The sequence below is a fragment of the Eumetopias jubatus genome, unplaced genomic scaffold (assembly GCF_037043125.1).
Source record: "Eumetopias jubatus isolate StellerSeaLion01/CBP00866 unplaced genomic scaffold, mEumJub1_p1.0 scaffold_1, whole genome shotgun sequence".
NCBI lineage: Eukaryota > Metazoa > Chordata > Mammalia > Carnivora > Otariidae > Eumetopias > Eumetopias jubatus.
Window position 1 is genome coordinate 64,703,466 of NW_028274807.1, and position 16,009 is coordinate 64,719,474.

The following is a 16,009-nucleotide window of genomic DNA, read 5'->3' on the forward strand; positions in this document are numbered from 1 at the left end:
AAATCAATTTCTTATATCAAAACTTAAATGTTCCTAGAAATAACAGTGATAGTTTGGTGATCTGGAAACTCTATACCATGTAACTACCATGCATAGTATACACATAACTACCATAACAAATTGCCTTCTACTCAAACATGTATTAAGTGACCCAATTTAAAAGGCACTATGCTCCACATTGCAGGAAATACAAAGATAAGTAAAATACTCCTTTTGCCTAAAATCCCCTAGGAAGAGACAAAACAAGTTAACCAGAACGCAAGGCAGAATATAAGAAGGGTGATAATAGAGTGCTACAGGAGTTACATGCAAGTGAATTTCATGCCTTAGGGTAAGGCATGGATGGGAAGAGTTAAGTGGCTGAAGTGGCATTTGAGACTCTGAAAGCTGGGTAGGTCTTTGAAACAGCAAGGGGAGATAATGTATGACAAAGAATATTTAGACTAATAAGATTCCATCGGGGTCAGGGCAATCATGGCAATGACAACATTTAACAAACATACTAATAAGAATTCAATATACATTTTAACAGTTGTGCTAAAATATGGGGAAAAATCATTACCTCCTATAGCAAGCACCTTTCTGAAGAACATAAATCTCTCAACCTCCTTTAATGTGGTATAAAATTTCAAAATTAACTGAAGACATGACTAAAAGAAAACAAAGCAATAAGACAGATCAATGAAGTATTTTTGAACTACATACATCTTATCTGTTCCTTGAAAACACACTATGATTAAACAGATTGACAACAGTATTACACCATAACACAATTCCTACACAAAATTCTAAACCTACACTGTCCAATAGTATAATCAATAGCAACATGTGGCTACTGAGCTCTTACTATGTGGCTACTCCAAATCAGGATATGCTATAAATGTAAAATACCCACTAGGTTGTGAAAATTCAGTACCAAAAAAAGAATGTAATATATCTCATTAGTAAATTTTGTATTGATTACATGGTGAAATAATATTGTGGATACACTAGGTTAAATAAAAATATTATTAAAATTAAGTTCACCTGGGGTACCTGGGTGGCTCAGTAGGTTAAGTGTCTGCCTTTGGCTCAGGTCATGACCCCCGGCTCCTGGGATTAAGCTCTGCATCTGGCTCCCTGCTTGGCAGGGAGCCTGCTTCTCCCTCTCCCTCTGCCCCTCCCCCTGCTTGTGCACACTCTCTCTCTCTCTCTCTCTCTGTGCCAAATAAATAAATAAAATATTAAAAATAAAGAAAGAAAGAAAATAAAGTTCACCTGTACTTATTTACTCTTTTTTATGTGGCTCCTAGAAAATTTTATATTACAAATGTGACTCACATCTGTGGCTTACATTATATTTCTACTGAATAACTCTGGTTTAAACAATTGTTTAATATTAATTTTTTTCAGATTTCTGTACTTGTTTTAGCCTGTCGCTTCATGTTGGCATGGTAATCACTTGATCATAATGATATAAAGTAACCTCCCAAACATCTATGTCTCAGTGTCTAGACACTAAAAAGATGAGACACATGCCAAAAAAGTATGTCAGCTTAACTACTCTTTTTGAGCAAATGTGTAAAAAAACAACCAACAAACAACTTTTCTAGATACATTTACCAAGCAGTTAATTTTGGGGGCACTGTTGGCTGATATCATGAGATTACGGTAAGTACTCAGTGATACAAAGACATGGGATCCAGGGAAATCGGAGTGGACCCTGAATAGCAATGAAGTCAGGGTAGCAGTTACACAGTGCGGTCTGGAGAACTACCAAGCCAGAGCTCAGCAATAAGATGAGGACTCCAGGAAAGGACAGAGGGTGGAGTAGAATCTAGAGAATCCTTGATAAAATTTGAGGGGTAAAAAAAAAATCAAGATTATGATAACTGCAAACAATATAAGAAAAAATGAAAACAATAAATTGTAAAAAAAAATTAAAAGCAAAGGAAATGTGACTGCCACTTTGGGAACAGTTTGATAGTTCCTTAAAATATTTAACAGTTACCATACAACCTAGCAATTCCACTCCTAGGTATATACTTTTATAAAGGTATATAAAAGACAGGAAAATCTATATCCACACAAAAACTTATTCACAAATGTTCACAGCAGTATTATTAATACTAGCCAAAAAGTAGCTAACAATCCAAATGCCCATCAACTGAAGAATGGATAAACAAATGAATACAATTCCATATATGGAATATTATTAAAAAATAAAAAGGAATGAAGTACTGATAAATGCTACAACATAGACGGACATAGAAGACATTATATGAAATAAAAGAAGTATGTCACAAAAGCCACATATTTTATGATTCGATTTCATATGAAATGTTGAGAATACGCAAATCCATAGAAACAGAAGTAGTTCAGTAGTTACCTAGAGCTGGGAGGAAGGAGAATGTGGGGAATGACTACCATTGGATACAGGGTAATAGCACATACAAAGATATGCTAGTATTAGTTGATAGCTGCTCAACTCTGTAAACATACTAAAACCACGGTACACTTAAAATGAATAAATTTTATGGTATGTGAACGATATCTCAATAAAGCTGTTTTTAAAAGCACATTACCTGCTTCTGCTAAGAATACTGCTTAGTGTCTAGATACTGAGTATTAATCATTTGAATAATAATTTAAAAAATTATTTAGCTAAAAATAGTTGTATAATAGCATGCAAGCAAAAGGGGGATAAAGATGAGAATAAATAACATCTATCATAATGAGAAAACAATAAACAATATCAAAAAGTAATTTTAACAAATAGGTAAAAGTATACTAATTAAAAATATGATAAAAACTAATAGAGAAAAACAGCTGTCACAGGTAAGTTTGCTTATGAGAAATAGGAGAAAGAGAAGAGTGGTTTCCATAAGACTTTCTGCACAATTTGATTTAAGTCGTATGAATGTACTATTTTATAAAAATTAAAAAAAAAAAAAAGACTAGGGAGTGCTTGGTTTAGAAGCAGAATGAAACCGTGCGCTCTTAAAGAGGTAAAAGGCACAGGCTTCATTGAAACTGACGCACTCTGCGCCTCTGATCTCTCAAGAGAACAGGTTTTTCTCATCTAAGATGTTAGAAAAATGGAAAGTTAAAGGAAAAAATGAATTTCCCTTTGTGTTTTTCTTTACCATGACAAATAAACAACTACTTCCAGCAAAAACGATAATACCTACTTGACGCTATGGATCACTTCTCAAATACACAGAGTAGGAAATATTTTAAATGTACCAAGTGTTCACTGGTTGTGACTATTAACATTTTACCTCTTATTGCCAAGAGAAGCACCCTCTCATCTTTGCACTTACTTCCCATCTAACTCACATTCAGTAAAATAAGGGTTTAGTAACCTACTATAATGGAAAACATTAGCAATTTTCTAGAATTATTGATTTAAATTGTTTTAATTCTAACACTCTTATGCTAAAGCCGTGTTCATTTAGGTATGTATACACAAAATATAACTCCATAATAGAAATAACATGTAAAGAATCAGAGTATCTACAGAAGGATTCTTAAGACACTGGGATGCTATCCCCAGGAAAGGGAACTGGTAGTTAAAAAGCAGAAGCAAGACAAAGACATCACTAAAAACCTTGCAAATTTTGAATCACGTGAATAAATTCCATTTTTTAAAGCAAAATATGTAAATAAGACTAGCATGTAATTGTCTATCATACAGCATCCAATTAGTAATATTGTGGTTATTGCTACAATTATAAAATATGATACACCTATACACATACAATTATGTACTATTACTGAAACCCTACCAACTCAAAGCTTCCCCCTTCCCTTCAGAGTTTAATAGAGTGTGAAAACTGCAATTCCAATGGGGAATTGCAGCAAATACACCTGCAATACTGGCAATCTGATGCTAGGTATTTATGCCAGCACCACAAATTCTTCACATGCTGCTTCTACAGACTTAAAAATCTAGGAGTAGCAATTTGACTCAGGTCAGTAACTTCAACACATGTCATGAAGAAAGTGGTTAATCGGGGCGCCTGGCTGGCTCAGTCGTTAAGCGTCTGCCTTTGGCTCAGGTCAAGATCCAGGGTCCTGGGATCGAGCCCCACATCGGGATCCCTACTCGTTAGGAAGCCTGCTTCTCCCTCTCCCACTCCTCCTGCTTGTGTTCCCTCTCTCGCTGTGTCTCTCTGTCAAATACATAAATAAAATCTTAAAAAAAAAAATTTTAAAAAGAAAGTGGTTAATCAATTAAAAGGAATTAACTGGGTGCCTGGGTAGCTCAGCTGGCTGAGCGTCTGACTCTTGATTTCAGCTCAAGTCATGATCTCAGGGTCCTGAGATGGAGCCCTATGTGGGACTCCGTGTGAAGCCTGCTTGAGATTCTCTCTCCCCCTCTGCCCTTTCCCCTACTTGCGTGCACATGCGCTCTCTAAAAAAAAAAAAAAAAAAAAATTTAAAAATTAAAAAAATAAAAGCAGCTTAAAAAAAAAGAATTAACTGACTTTATGGAATTAGGGGAAAAGGAGTCACATTTTTAAGATAGGTTACCCTTCCTTGGAAAGCAATCTAAAACACCCAACATTTTTCAGTTATATTAGCCAATGAAGCCCCTAAGAATTTCTTAGACTTCCAAAAGATGATTGGATTGCCATGATTGTCCTTTTTCTTCAGATCAAAAATTAAGATATCCACCTTTTCAAATTCTCATTAACAGGTCTTAAGTATGGTTGGTAAAGTTACTAAAAGCTAATTATAATTCATAAAAAACCTTAAATAACCCCATGCAGTACCTTCTAAGTATTCCACAGATGGAAGATATGAGGTTAAAATCCAAACAGCAACTCCATAATACGACAAAAGAAAAAAAAAACAACAACAAACCTTAAAGCGATAAAATGCTACTGCTGAATAATAAGTTTATTTGGGCTAGCAATATTAAAAACTTTTGTACCTTTATCCATATCACTGAAATGCACTCACTTCAGTGACCAACAAATTAGAGAATGTTTGATGTAGTGAGAAGTTATTACAGAACCCCAGGTATCCTCCTGCCCTTTTAAAAGAGATAAAATTTAAACTTCTTTAGGTCACCATTTTGAACAATTATCAGAGTGATTTCCCCTGAAGCTTGTAAGCCTACACTAAGTAATCCCAATATGCTTGCTTCTCCTTCTATTCTTTTAAGGAAGTGTAATGCTTAATATCAGTATCCATTCATTCCCTTCTAATTTGCAGTTTTATAAAACCAGACAACTGAATGAATTACAACTATGTGTTAAACAGTAATAAAACATTGTAAATAACAGCCTAAAAACAAACATATGAACAAAGTGTTTGCACCATTTGTCTGGGGATTTCAGATGTTCAGGAGCCTTTTTGGTTTACTTCCTGATTGTCAAATACCAACCAATTCCAAAAAAGGTGATGTTCCAAATAACCCAATTCCATGCTGATGCATAGCTGTTATTCTTTAAAAAACAACAACAACAACAACAACAACCCCTGAAGCCTCACAGTTACAACAAATGTCCAATAGACACTTGACTGGCTGTATATATATAAAATCACAAAACTACACATACATACACTCATGAAGTTTGCTGTCAAATACTAAAAGGAGGAAGAGAACACTTAGAACACTTCACAACCTATAGGAAGAGACAGAAGTTAAAATCCTTAATAGCTTATTTGAAGAATCACATTTTAATATTACCTGGAAATATAAATACACCAGATTTACGTATGAACATCAGTACTTTTCAATAAAAAAAAACAGTTCTCTGAACATTAAAAAAATTCCATACATTACTTTTTTGACTGGCATAATCCCTAATATTTCCATTTTCATGTTTGTCTTAAGAAGTTTTCCTGAAATCTTAAGAGAATTGACCATTTTTTCAATATAACTGTGAATAATTACTCTATTTGCTAACAGGCATGCCTGAAACTAATTTCAAAAGCAGTATTAATAAAATTAATGAAAGTCTTACACATACACTGATTATCGATGAAAGACTATCCTAAAAGCAAAAAGCACTTTAGTTTATCTCTGGAATCCAAGTAACAAGTAACAGCATTACAATTCTCTATAACATATACAACTTAAAGCAAGAGCTCTGGAATCAGAATGTCTGGGTTTAAATTCTAGCAAAGCAACTTTCTGTCCAAGTAATCTTGGATAAATTGTTACACCTCTCTAAATTTCATTTACCTAATCTATGAAGTACGGATAACAGTATTAGCTAAGTTTGTGGAGTTGCTGTAATGATTACACTGAAATATTGCATATAAAGAATTTGGCAGAATGCTCATTTAGAACACAGTAAACATTCCATAGACATATCACATGTCAATCACATTATTATTTGTGGCCACTTTCTATTAAAGTAACCTATTTATTTTTAGCTTCAAAAGCCTAGGATTTCACATGATATAATTAAGGATAATGAAAAAGAGTTCTAACGTTAGGGCTTTGTACCAGTGTTACTAATATTTTTTGCATGCCTACCACCTCTCTGACTTTAAGGCATGTCTGTTCAATCCTAGGCCTGTAAGTTCATTTAAATTTCACCACCATCTAAAATATAAGTTTCTAAAAAAACAGTTCCTCTTCCATCAGAAATGTTTACTTTTTATTAAATTGATTTCAAAGGACAATCAAGAAATTAATGACTCCAGAATATGTTGAAAAGAGAACATATTAAGGGATTCATATTTTATGCCATTGTTGGCCATGGCACCCTGGAGACAAAAGGAAAAGCTGATTTGGCAGAATTGAAAAACAAAAAAATACATCATTGCCTCAATCTGATCAAACCAGAATGCTTTTAAGAAAACTATTCAATACAAAAATATAACATTCAACTATTTACAAAATTTTAACTTGCATACCCTTTAAAAGTAGACCTTTCTCCATAAAACATAAGCAAAAGTGGGCAGGGGGATTGTAAACTAAGAACCCAAATCTACAAAGTTTTATCTTTATATTTTATACCAGACCAAGTGCATTACAGATACAGTATATACTGAAATAATTTTCTGGATGTCCATTATGTGCTGGGTATTAACTCATTTTTAAAAACAGAAACTCAGTAATAAACAGAATAGAATAAATGTCCCTTTTTAAAATTAATTTAATGGAAGAAATTTTTGGAAAAACAATTAAATTGTTCTCCTTTAACTCTACTGTCAGTTTTTCCTTGTACTATTCACACAGGTCTTTATATGAATATACATTTCTACATCACATTCAACCAATTTCAAATACAATTCACATAACCAAGGAGGATGTGTACAATCCAAGATAGAAGCAAAGACTCTACTCTGAAACCAGTAAGCCATAAAAATACCTCTACTCTTGAAATCATTGTTAAGATTCCCTTTCCACCACATCCCTAACCTAAAAATATGCTAGAAAATGATGCTAAATGTTCCAACAAATTCATTTACTTATGGTGATTATGTTTTTAGAACAGTATCTGGGAAATCAGGTTGGTCCTGTTAGTACCAGCATATACTCCAGTCACACCCACGTGCTGTCCCTCCATTCTCCATTGCAGGGTGGAGCATCACAAGAGACACCACAGACTTACAGTCTGCCCATCCCCATCCCTATCCCACAATCAAACGAGTCTTAATAAAAAATATGAAACTGTGGCATCAGGTCAGCATGTGCCTGTTTCACAGCATTCTCTATAGAGCACACAAAAACAGAGCTCCCCCAGTCTCTAGGCCAGTGAAATGAATGTCACCTCATTTTCTCAACGACATTCCCAATCAGCCATAAATTGATTTGTGAATCTCTGGGTTCCCTTAAAGTTTGTCCTAGTACTTGTGCCTTATAATCATTTCACAATTAGCATTCTACAGATGCATGCAACAAGAAAGCATGCAATTCTTATATGAAACTATTAGTGTTTTAACAACTCTGGAAAGGTCTGGTCGGGAAAGGAATGAAAACTTAATGAAAGTAAGGCTTTCAGCCTCATACACGAGCTCTCATCCACATAAACATAGATGATCTAGAAATTGGCTAAACTCTAATTACCTAATTTTTAGAAGTCACAAGGAAATGAAACTCCCTTGGGAACAGAATAACTCTAAGTTGCCATGTAGTTTTTGGTTTTAATACAATATAACTAAATACTGCACAATAATTGCAACTACTATTAATTATTCTCTCTTCACTAAAAAAAAATTGATGTAAAAAGTTTTATATGAGGAAATAAAGGATACTGATTTACTTTCCTCTTTCTAAATCTTATATTTAAAAATGAAACCTAGCCAATTAGCTAAATTTTTGTCAACAGTATACCAAAAGGATTTATTACTAATACTTTAACCAAAATCACCATAGAAACTCCTTTACCTTCTCTTTTTTAGTAAAATATTATGCAATTCTACAGGAGGAACTGTATAGCTGCTAGCATTTACTTAACAACACTTGCATCTGAATGTGAACCAAAGAGAAACACTGGTTTCACCATAGTAAGTAAAAAGAAATACCTGAAATATACAAATATACAGGCATCTGTTAAGCGCCTGACTCTTGGTTTGGGCTCAGGTCCTGATCTCAGGGTCTTGAGATTGAGCCCCATTTCGGGCTCTGCCCTCAACACGGAGTCTGCTTGAGTTTCTCTCTCCCTGTCCCTCTGCCCCTCCTGCTCGTGCTCTCCCTCTCTCTAAATATCTTTAAAATAAACAAACAAAACCAATTTAGGATGAATGCTTAACTCAACCAAAAAGGCAAAAAATATCTGTTATAAAATCAACTTTTAATTTCTGCTGGAGCCTTCACAAACCAAATAAAGACTGCTATTATTACTATTATTATTATTAAGTTTACCTAAGAATAATCATTATTCATGAAAAACAGGTTTTAAACGTACCAAAGATTAAATTAAAGGTTATTTAAAATATCTAGTTTTGGGGTGGCCTGGGTGGCTCAGTCGGTTAAGTGTCTGCCTTTGACTCAGGTCATGATCCCAGGGTCCTGGGATAGAGCCCCATGTCAGGCACCCTGTTCCCCAAGAAGCCTGCTTCTCCCTCTCCCTCAGCCCTGCAGCTCCCCCTGCTTGTGCTCTCTCTCCCTGTCAAATAAATAAAATCTTTATTAAAAAACAAAATAAAATATCTAAAGTTTCTACGTCACAGTTTAATCCAAAAAATATTTCCACTGTTTTTCGATAAATTACCATGGAACTGCTATAACTAGGGTCAAGGGTGAGGCTTTTGAATCTACATAAAAAATTTCTTTTTTAAAACTTTAAAGGAAAGCATTTAAATAAAAACTATTAGTTTACTGCTCCCAAAAATAAATCCAACATTTTAGGTGAAGAAAAATTAGAAACTGTGCAGTTAATAGACTGTAAAGTTAAATATCATTGCCAGTAACCAAATGCTGTCTGCTGAACTTCAAGGGAACCTACTGTACATTAAATTTTTAAAAGTGAACTCATCTACCTTCTCATCTCAGCACTTTCTCAACTTTCCCATTACAATCGACAATGAAACTCAGCGGTCAAGTCTTCCAGACCAACAACATCAGAATTTATTTTTAACTCCTGACTCCTTCCCAAATATTCCCCTTCGATCCAATCCAAAATCCTGCCAGTTTGTTATTCACACTATCTCTCAAATGTGCTATTTTCATAACATTTTCACATTTTATTTAATACTTCTTGTTTACAACATACCCTACTATCTCCCTGAAAGGACTCTAATGTCTACTGTAATCCATTAACTCAGCTGCCCAAATTACCTTCAAATATTTTGTTCACCAACCTACAGTAAATCCCAATCTCTCTTGAATGACAACCAAACTCTTTACAGGCCCCCTCTGCCCTCCATCAGCTATGGTTAACACACTTCCCAAACTCTATCTCTTATTATCCTACTTAGGCCCCTTTAACTCAGCTTTACCAACTTGCTTATTAGTAAGTACAAAAATCATCTAACTGCCACACAAAAATCACCATCTCTGTGCTTCTGTCCATTCCTTCCACCTAGAAACCCTTATGCTTCTCAATTCAAGCGACTGCCTCCTTTAACACCTGTCTTAAAACACATCTCTCTGCAGGAAGTCCTTCCTCTCCAACCCAGAGGCCTCACCCCTGTATTCTTCATCCCTCTGAACAAAGCTTTCTATTTGTATTTATAATCTTGCATTAATCATGATACTGTTTTCATAGTTTGTCCCATAACCAGCCTCTACGACTAAATGATAAGCTTTTGAGGCCAAGGACTTTAATTTCTTTATATATTTCTCTTTTGAACAGGGGTCCCTTAGAACAGTAGCACTATAACAAATGTTTAATGATACCCTTTTTCTTGTAAAATGTCCTTAAAGTCAAAGTTGTCAAAAACACAAAATTTGCATTGAACTCCCAATTTTTTAAATGTTACGTTGATCTGTATGAGAATAGAAAATTAAACTTTAACCTATGCACTTTACAAGAGTTACTCCATCCTCAGTCAACAACCACATTACCAAGAATTAAGGAGTCATTTTCAAAGAAAATATCGGAAACAAAATGAAAAGTCCAAAAACTTAACATTATAAGCTATTCTATTTTGCTCTCTGAAATTGATCTAATAAAATAATTACCTAAAATTGATTCCAAGTGCTTTTTAAACTATATTACCAAGATGAAAAACATAAACACTCCAGTACCACAAGAGGCTCTTAAGTAGCTATTATAAGATTTGCCTCATCATAGCTGAAAATTACCCCAGAATTTTAAAAATATTCCTTTCAAATGACCCCATGAAGTGCTTAGAAAGCTTGACTCTTCTCTGAAAAATGCATCATCAGCTCCCCTCTTCACATACCCAGCATTCTGTACTAGTCACAAAAATAAATAATAAAGAACTTTTAAAACTGATCTGCCATTCAGCTACTACCTTAGACTACCCTGTTTCAGGCAAGTCCAAAAGCGAACATGAATTCAAATTCTGAGCTCAATTAAAAATGATAATTTTAGGTTGCTTAAGGATATAATCAATTTCACATAACAGCATGTATATATTTTTTTTAAATCTCAGTTCTTCAGTTCTCTCCTTCTCCTAGGCAACAAAATAGTTTTTCTTTGCCCTCACTGTGCCCCTTTCTCCAGGAATAAGGAAACAATGTAGATAGTTTTGTCAAATTCTGAAGTACGGTTCAAATAAGCTGTCACTAAATACCACATAAACCTATCTACAAATACAGATACTTTGGAAGAGTAGATACTTAGTATACCAAACACCTCAAAAACACAGGCTATTTAGCACAAATCTCGTACAAAAGTACAGTCTAGCAACAACCCTAAACACAAGCTCAAATATCCCTATTATATTCAGGACTACAGCCTTCTGCAAAACCTATGACAGAAAGGTCTAAATCCATATTGTTATAACTAAACCCACAGTTTTATCTAAATGTGGCAGGAAACCAATGCAAGAGTATTTTAAATAGTCCTAAGAAGGGACCCTTGAACTCTAGATCATTTAACAAGTGCTGAATGCGATGGCACCCCAAAACTGAACTTAATGATGAGTCAGTGACAATTAACATTCAACTTAGTATCTGGCAACATGACAATACAAACCTCAATCAAAACTTGGACCTACTTCCAAGTTACCTTTTGATTATACATAAATTATATAGTGGTAAATTGGTAATATCAAAACGGGAAGGTTAAGAGATAACATTAAATCATGTGTCCAATTAAAACAATGCCTGTAGCGATACTACTGCTACTGGGCTCTACCAGCTCCCACCGACTCTTTCTAAAGGGAGAACTCAAGGCTCCCCTCCAAACGTGAATGCTAGGTACTGAGTAAGTTCATCTCTGGATTAAGAACAAATACTTTGTAATCACACAGGCAAGAAACAAATGTTAGGAGGCTGTGACATTTAGTCTTTCTACCAAGTATACAAAACTATGATAACCCCTGAGACCTGAGCTAAATAAAATAACCCTCATTTCAAAAGACACATACTCTGCAAATGTACATAACGATTTGCATCGTCTTGTACTTCTCTTTATTCGAAAGGATGAGCAAGTAAATACTTTCATCACTATTTTAACATGGAAATACTCAAGCACTTGATAAAACTGACTACCAATAGCCCAAAAAGTGTAAGAAAAGAAACAAGTTTCAAATCAAATCATCCAAACAAAAAGCATATTCTCTCAATTCAAGGTTAATGAGACCGGGGGAGGTGGTATGGGAGGAGGAGGGAGCTGCCTCATCCTTGACTGAGACAGGTTTTTGCCCCTTTCCACCACCTCTGATTATTATTAGCAGGAGGTTTTATATTTTAAGACCCTAGTTAGTAAAGGCTTTTTATCTTAAGGGTGAGGTGGAGAAGGAGTGTAAAATAAAATCAATACTCACTGCTAACTTTCATGCTGCCAAAAGCTGAAGGCTGCTGCACTGGCTTGCAGCTCTCCGCAAAGGAGGTGGTTCTGGGCCGCCCTGACATGATCACTCTCTTCCCGAATCACCCTCTTTTCCTTCCTTCCTCCTTTTCTTCCTTTCGTTTTATGTTGGGGTGTTAGGTTAATGATAAATGCAGCATTAAGTTCTCCCACAAGAAGATGTAAAAAAAAAAAAAAAAGACTTCGTCCTCTTGGCTTTTCACTCCTTTTGTACAGCTATAAAAAAAAACGAGCGATGTATTTCTCCTTCAACACAGATCAGTATGGATATTTAACATGTAGATGATTTGGGGCTGGAAAAAAAAAATACAATTCTTTCCCCTCCCTTTCCTTGGAGGGGAAAAAGGGAGGGGGGAGTCTTAAAAAAAATATATCACGTGAAACGGGGGCAAATACTTGATTGAAAATAAGTACTTTGAATATTATATTTTCCTCGGGGATTTTTTTTCCGAGTCAATGAAGAAGGGAAGCGGCGGAAGGATCACGAGTCTCACGCTTGAAAAGAAGGGGGGATGGGAAGGAGGGAGGGAGAGGGAGGGGGTGGCTCGGAGATGCGACGGGAAACGCTGCGGCTCCGGCAGCGGCGGGATCCGGCGGGCTGACGGCGGGGGCCCGGCGAACTGGAGGGAGACAGAGTCGCGAGTCAGTCAGAGGCGGGCGGTGGCGGCGGCTCCTCTTCTCATTGCGCCAGGAGCAGCTGCAGGCGGCGGCTGGATCCAGCGGCCATGGCGGCGGCTGTGGCGGAGGCAGCTCCCTTCAGACCCCAGGCAGCGGATCCTCGACTGCTCCCCATACGCCGGGGACATGGGAACCCGGCAACCGCTTCCGTCCCTTGGGGCCCCCTCCCCCGTCCGCGGCACCAGCGCGGCCGCCCTCCCGCCCCTCGCCTCTGCTCGGTGCCCGCTCAGGAAGTGTCCGCGCTTTGCCCCCAGCCCGGAGCCCTGTCAGCGGCTGCGGGGCCGGCTCCTCCTCGCTTCCTTCCTTCCTTCCTTTGTCACTCGGCCCGGGCGGCGGCGGCGGTGGTGGCGGCGGCAGCACAAGCCTGCATTCGCCCGGGTCGGGGGCTGCTCTGTGTGAGGAGCGCCGTCTGCGCAGCCGCCTAGCTCTTCCCCACTCCCCCTCCCCCCTCCTACTCGTCCTCCGCCTCCTTCCTCCCCCACCCAGCCTTACACCGCCCAGCGCCCCGCCACCAGCGTAACAGGCGTCTGGGAATCGCCGGCCGAGGTCCGCGCCCGCCCGCTTCGGCTACAGAGCCGAAGCCGGAGAAGAGCCAATCACGGACGTCGATTGTTTGCGACTCCTCCCGGAAAAAGCCGATCGACCCGAGAAACCAATTAGAAAGTGTCCCTAGAAATCCACGCCCAAAAAAGCGGAAAATGCCGAAGATAGCCGAACGAGAAGAAGGTGGGTTCTCATGCCGTGGCTGGCCAGAGGAGAAATTCGACAATGGCAGCAGTGACCAATCACAGTGGCCCGCCCTCACGAAAAAGCTTGAAGAGTTAAGGACAGTGAAACCCGGAGTCACTGGTGAAACAGCACGGCTGGGCGCCGCGGCCGCCTTGTAATTGGCCGAAAACTCCGCTGGGAGTGTACCTCCCTCAGTGATTGGTGAAGCGAGGGGGGCTTCCGAGGACAGGATGGCCAGTCAGAACGTCTCCTCCCTCGCCAAGGTGGAGAGAAGAAGAAAGAAAAGGGAGGGCGTCTATAAAGCGCCTTTTCATTGGCTTGAAGCTTTGGAACTGGAGTGGGGGCAAAAGGGAAAAGGAGGGAGGCCGAAACCCGTAGCGGTCGCCAATCAGCACTCAGTGCCGTCCAATCGCAAGACCTAGATGCGGTGTGATTGGCCTTCCGCCGCCGGCGGCGGTCCCAAGAGCGGAGAGCCTCGCTAGTGGGGTCGTGGCGGACCGTGTGATGGGCTTGTCTGCGGCTTCTGTGAGCCGTTGTGGAAACCGCACCTAGGGAGCGCGGGCACTCTGCGCAGTCGGTCCGAAACTGCTGCGGTCAGCGGCGCTGGGCTCGGAGCGCTCAAGCGAACAGAGAGTGTAGAGGGGCTCTCCCCACCCACCAAGAGTCTCGGCCCGGCGCGGCTAAAATTGCGCGCCGGCGCCTTCCCTCCGCCCGGGATAGCGCGTCCGAAGAACCAGCGTCTTCCCCGAAAGGGCCAGACGGGTCCAGAGCGCCTATCCAGTCGGGTGCGAACTCTCAGACGCTAAAGTAGGAACAAAGCTTCTAAAGAGGCAGCGCCTGCGGGCGCTCGCGCGCTGCCCAGCAGCGGTGGCCATTGATAAAGTGAGGCCGACTGCGCCTGGTGTGCGCAGCCAGGCCGGGCCTTCTGGAAACGCCCCTGAGAAATGAGCTCATGCTGGATGCGCGCGCTCCTTGGGCGCGACTGCCCAGCGCAAAGCGAGCCCCGAAAACAGGTATGGGGAAATGCCGTCAGGCCGGATATCCTGAAGCCTCCGAGGAAACGGGGAGTCAGAATAGCCCATAGCTTTCGGTCCTTTGGAACTAGGGCAGTCTATAAATAAAAGGACTAGTTAAGTAGGTTTCGCACATAGGCCGGTGTTCATTGTTCTACTGAGAACCAATTCCTTAGGTTTGCCTGAGGTCAGTGAGGTATGGCTAAGCCAGGATAGCAGAAAAAGTAGAATGGACAGTTGCCATCCTGACTGTAATCCCATGGTGCCTGTAATTTCCACCTGCGGAGTCATCCTTTTTATGAAGATGCTATATCCAGAAAGCACATGTAAAAATACTCGTAGTTGATCAGATTACTTAGCTATTGCTTTGAAAAACTTGTGAGGGATTTGGAACAAAGTAGGCATTGATGGGAGACAGGAAAAGGCTGGATAGGGTTTGCAGACTCAGATGTCTACGGGGGGCGGTCGGGCAGAAAAATAAAAAAGCAAATGAATGAAACTGGCCTGGTGTAAAACAATGGAGAATAATAAGAAATGTGACAAATTAGTGTCCGTGCTGTAACTGAAAGGAGCAGCTGTTAAGCACTAACAGATTGTTGTTCACAAGAATGTGGGTCCATTGTTCTGAGATACATGGTTTTTTCCCCCCAAAGAGAAACCCTAAAGCTGGATTTTTGTGTGAAATCTTCGGATTTTTAAGTATTGGCAACCAATATTCAGAACCCTGCAGGCCAAACTAGGAACAACCAGGAATAGACATGGCTGGCATGCAGTTTGTAATGTCAAACCTGAGCATAGGTTTTATAGCCAATAGAGACTCTTGTTCTTTGCGATTAAAAGAAAACATAAGGTCTCTGGGTGTCTCAGAAATAGATAAAGAATGTTAAAAGCAAACTCCGTGTATGGCAACTTTGTCAGGTAATGTTGTCTCTCCATGGCATTATAAAAGACCTTTGCCTCTAGCACCTAAAATGTTGTGAAGCAAAGCTTTAAATCCTGCCTTTCTCTTTACTCCCTACCCCCACTTCCAATTACACCAGCGGGAAAAGTGAATAACAAATGTTTAGGTTATACAAATTGGAAACATGGCTGTTCTTCTATATACAATAAAGTAGAAAAATAGTCAGACTTAAGGTTGATTAGTAGCCTTACTGTTACTGCCTTCAAATATTTTGAACTGATGCTGTTAAAAAAAAA

The 16,009-nt window shown here is 39.0% G+C and overlaps 1 protein-coding gene across 2 annotated transcripts in view; it reads right to left on the minus strand.

Annotated features, from left to right (window-relative positions):
• The window catches only part of GSK3B (glycogen synthase kinase 3 beta), a 205,993-nt gene extending 192,496 nt beyond the window's left edge, over positions 1-13,497 (minus strand). For both annotated transcript variants that reach the window (XM_028110546.2, XM_028110545.2), the window contains exon 1: positions 12,349-13,497. In XM_028110546.2, coding sequence (XP_027966347.1) covers positions 12,349-12,436 — 88 coding nt within the window. In that variant the 5' untranslated portion in view covers positions 12,437-13,497. The remainder of the gene's footprint in view (positions 1-12,348) is intronic.
• Positions 13,498-16,009: the final 2,512 nt, after the last annotated feature.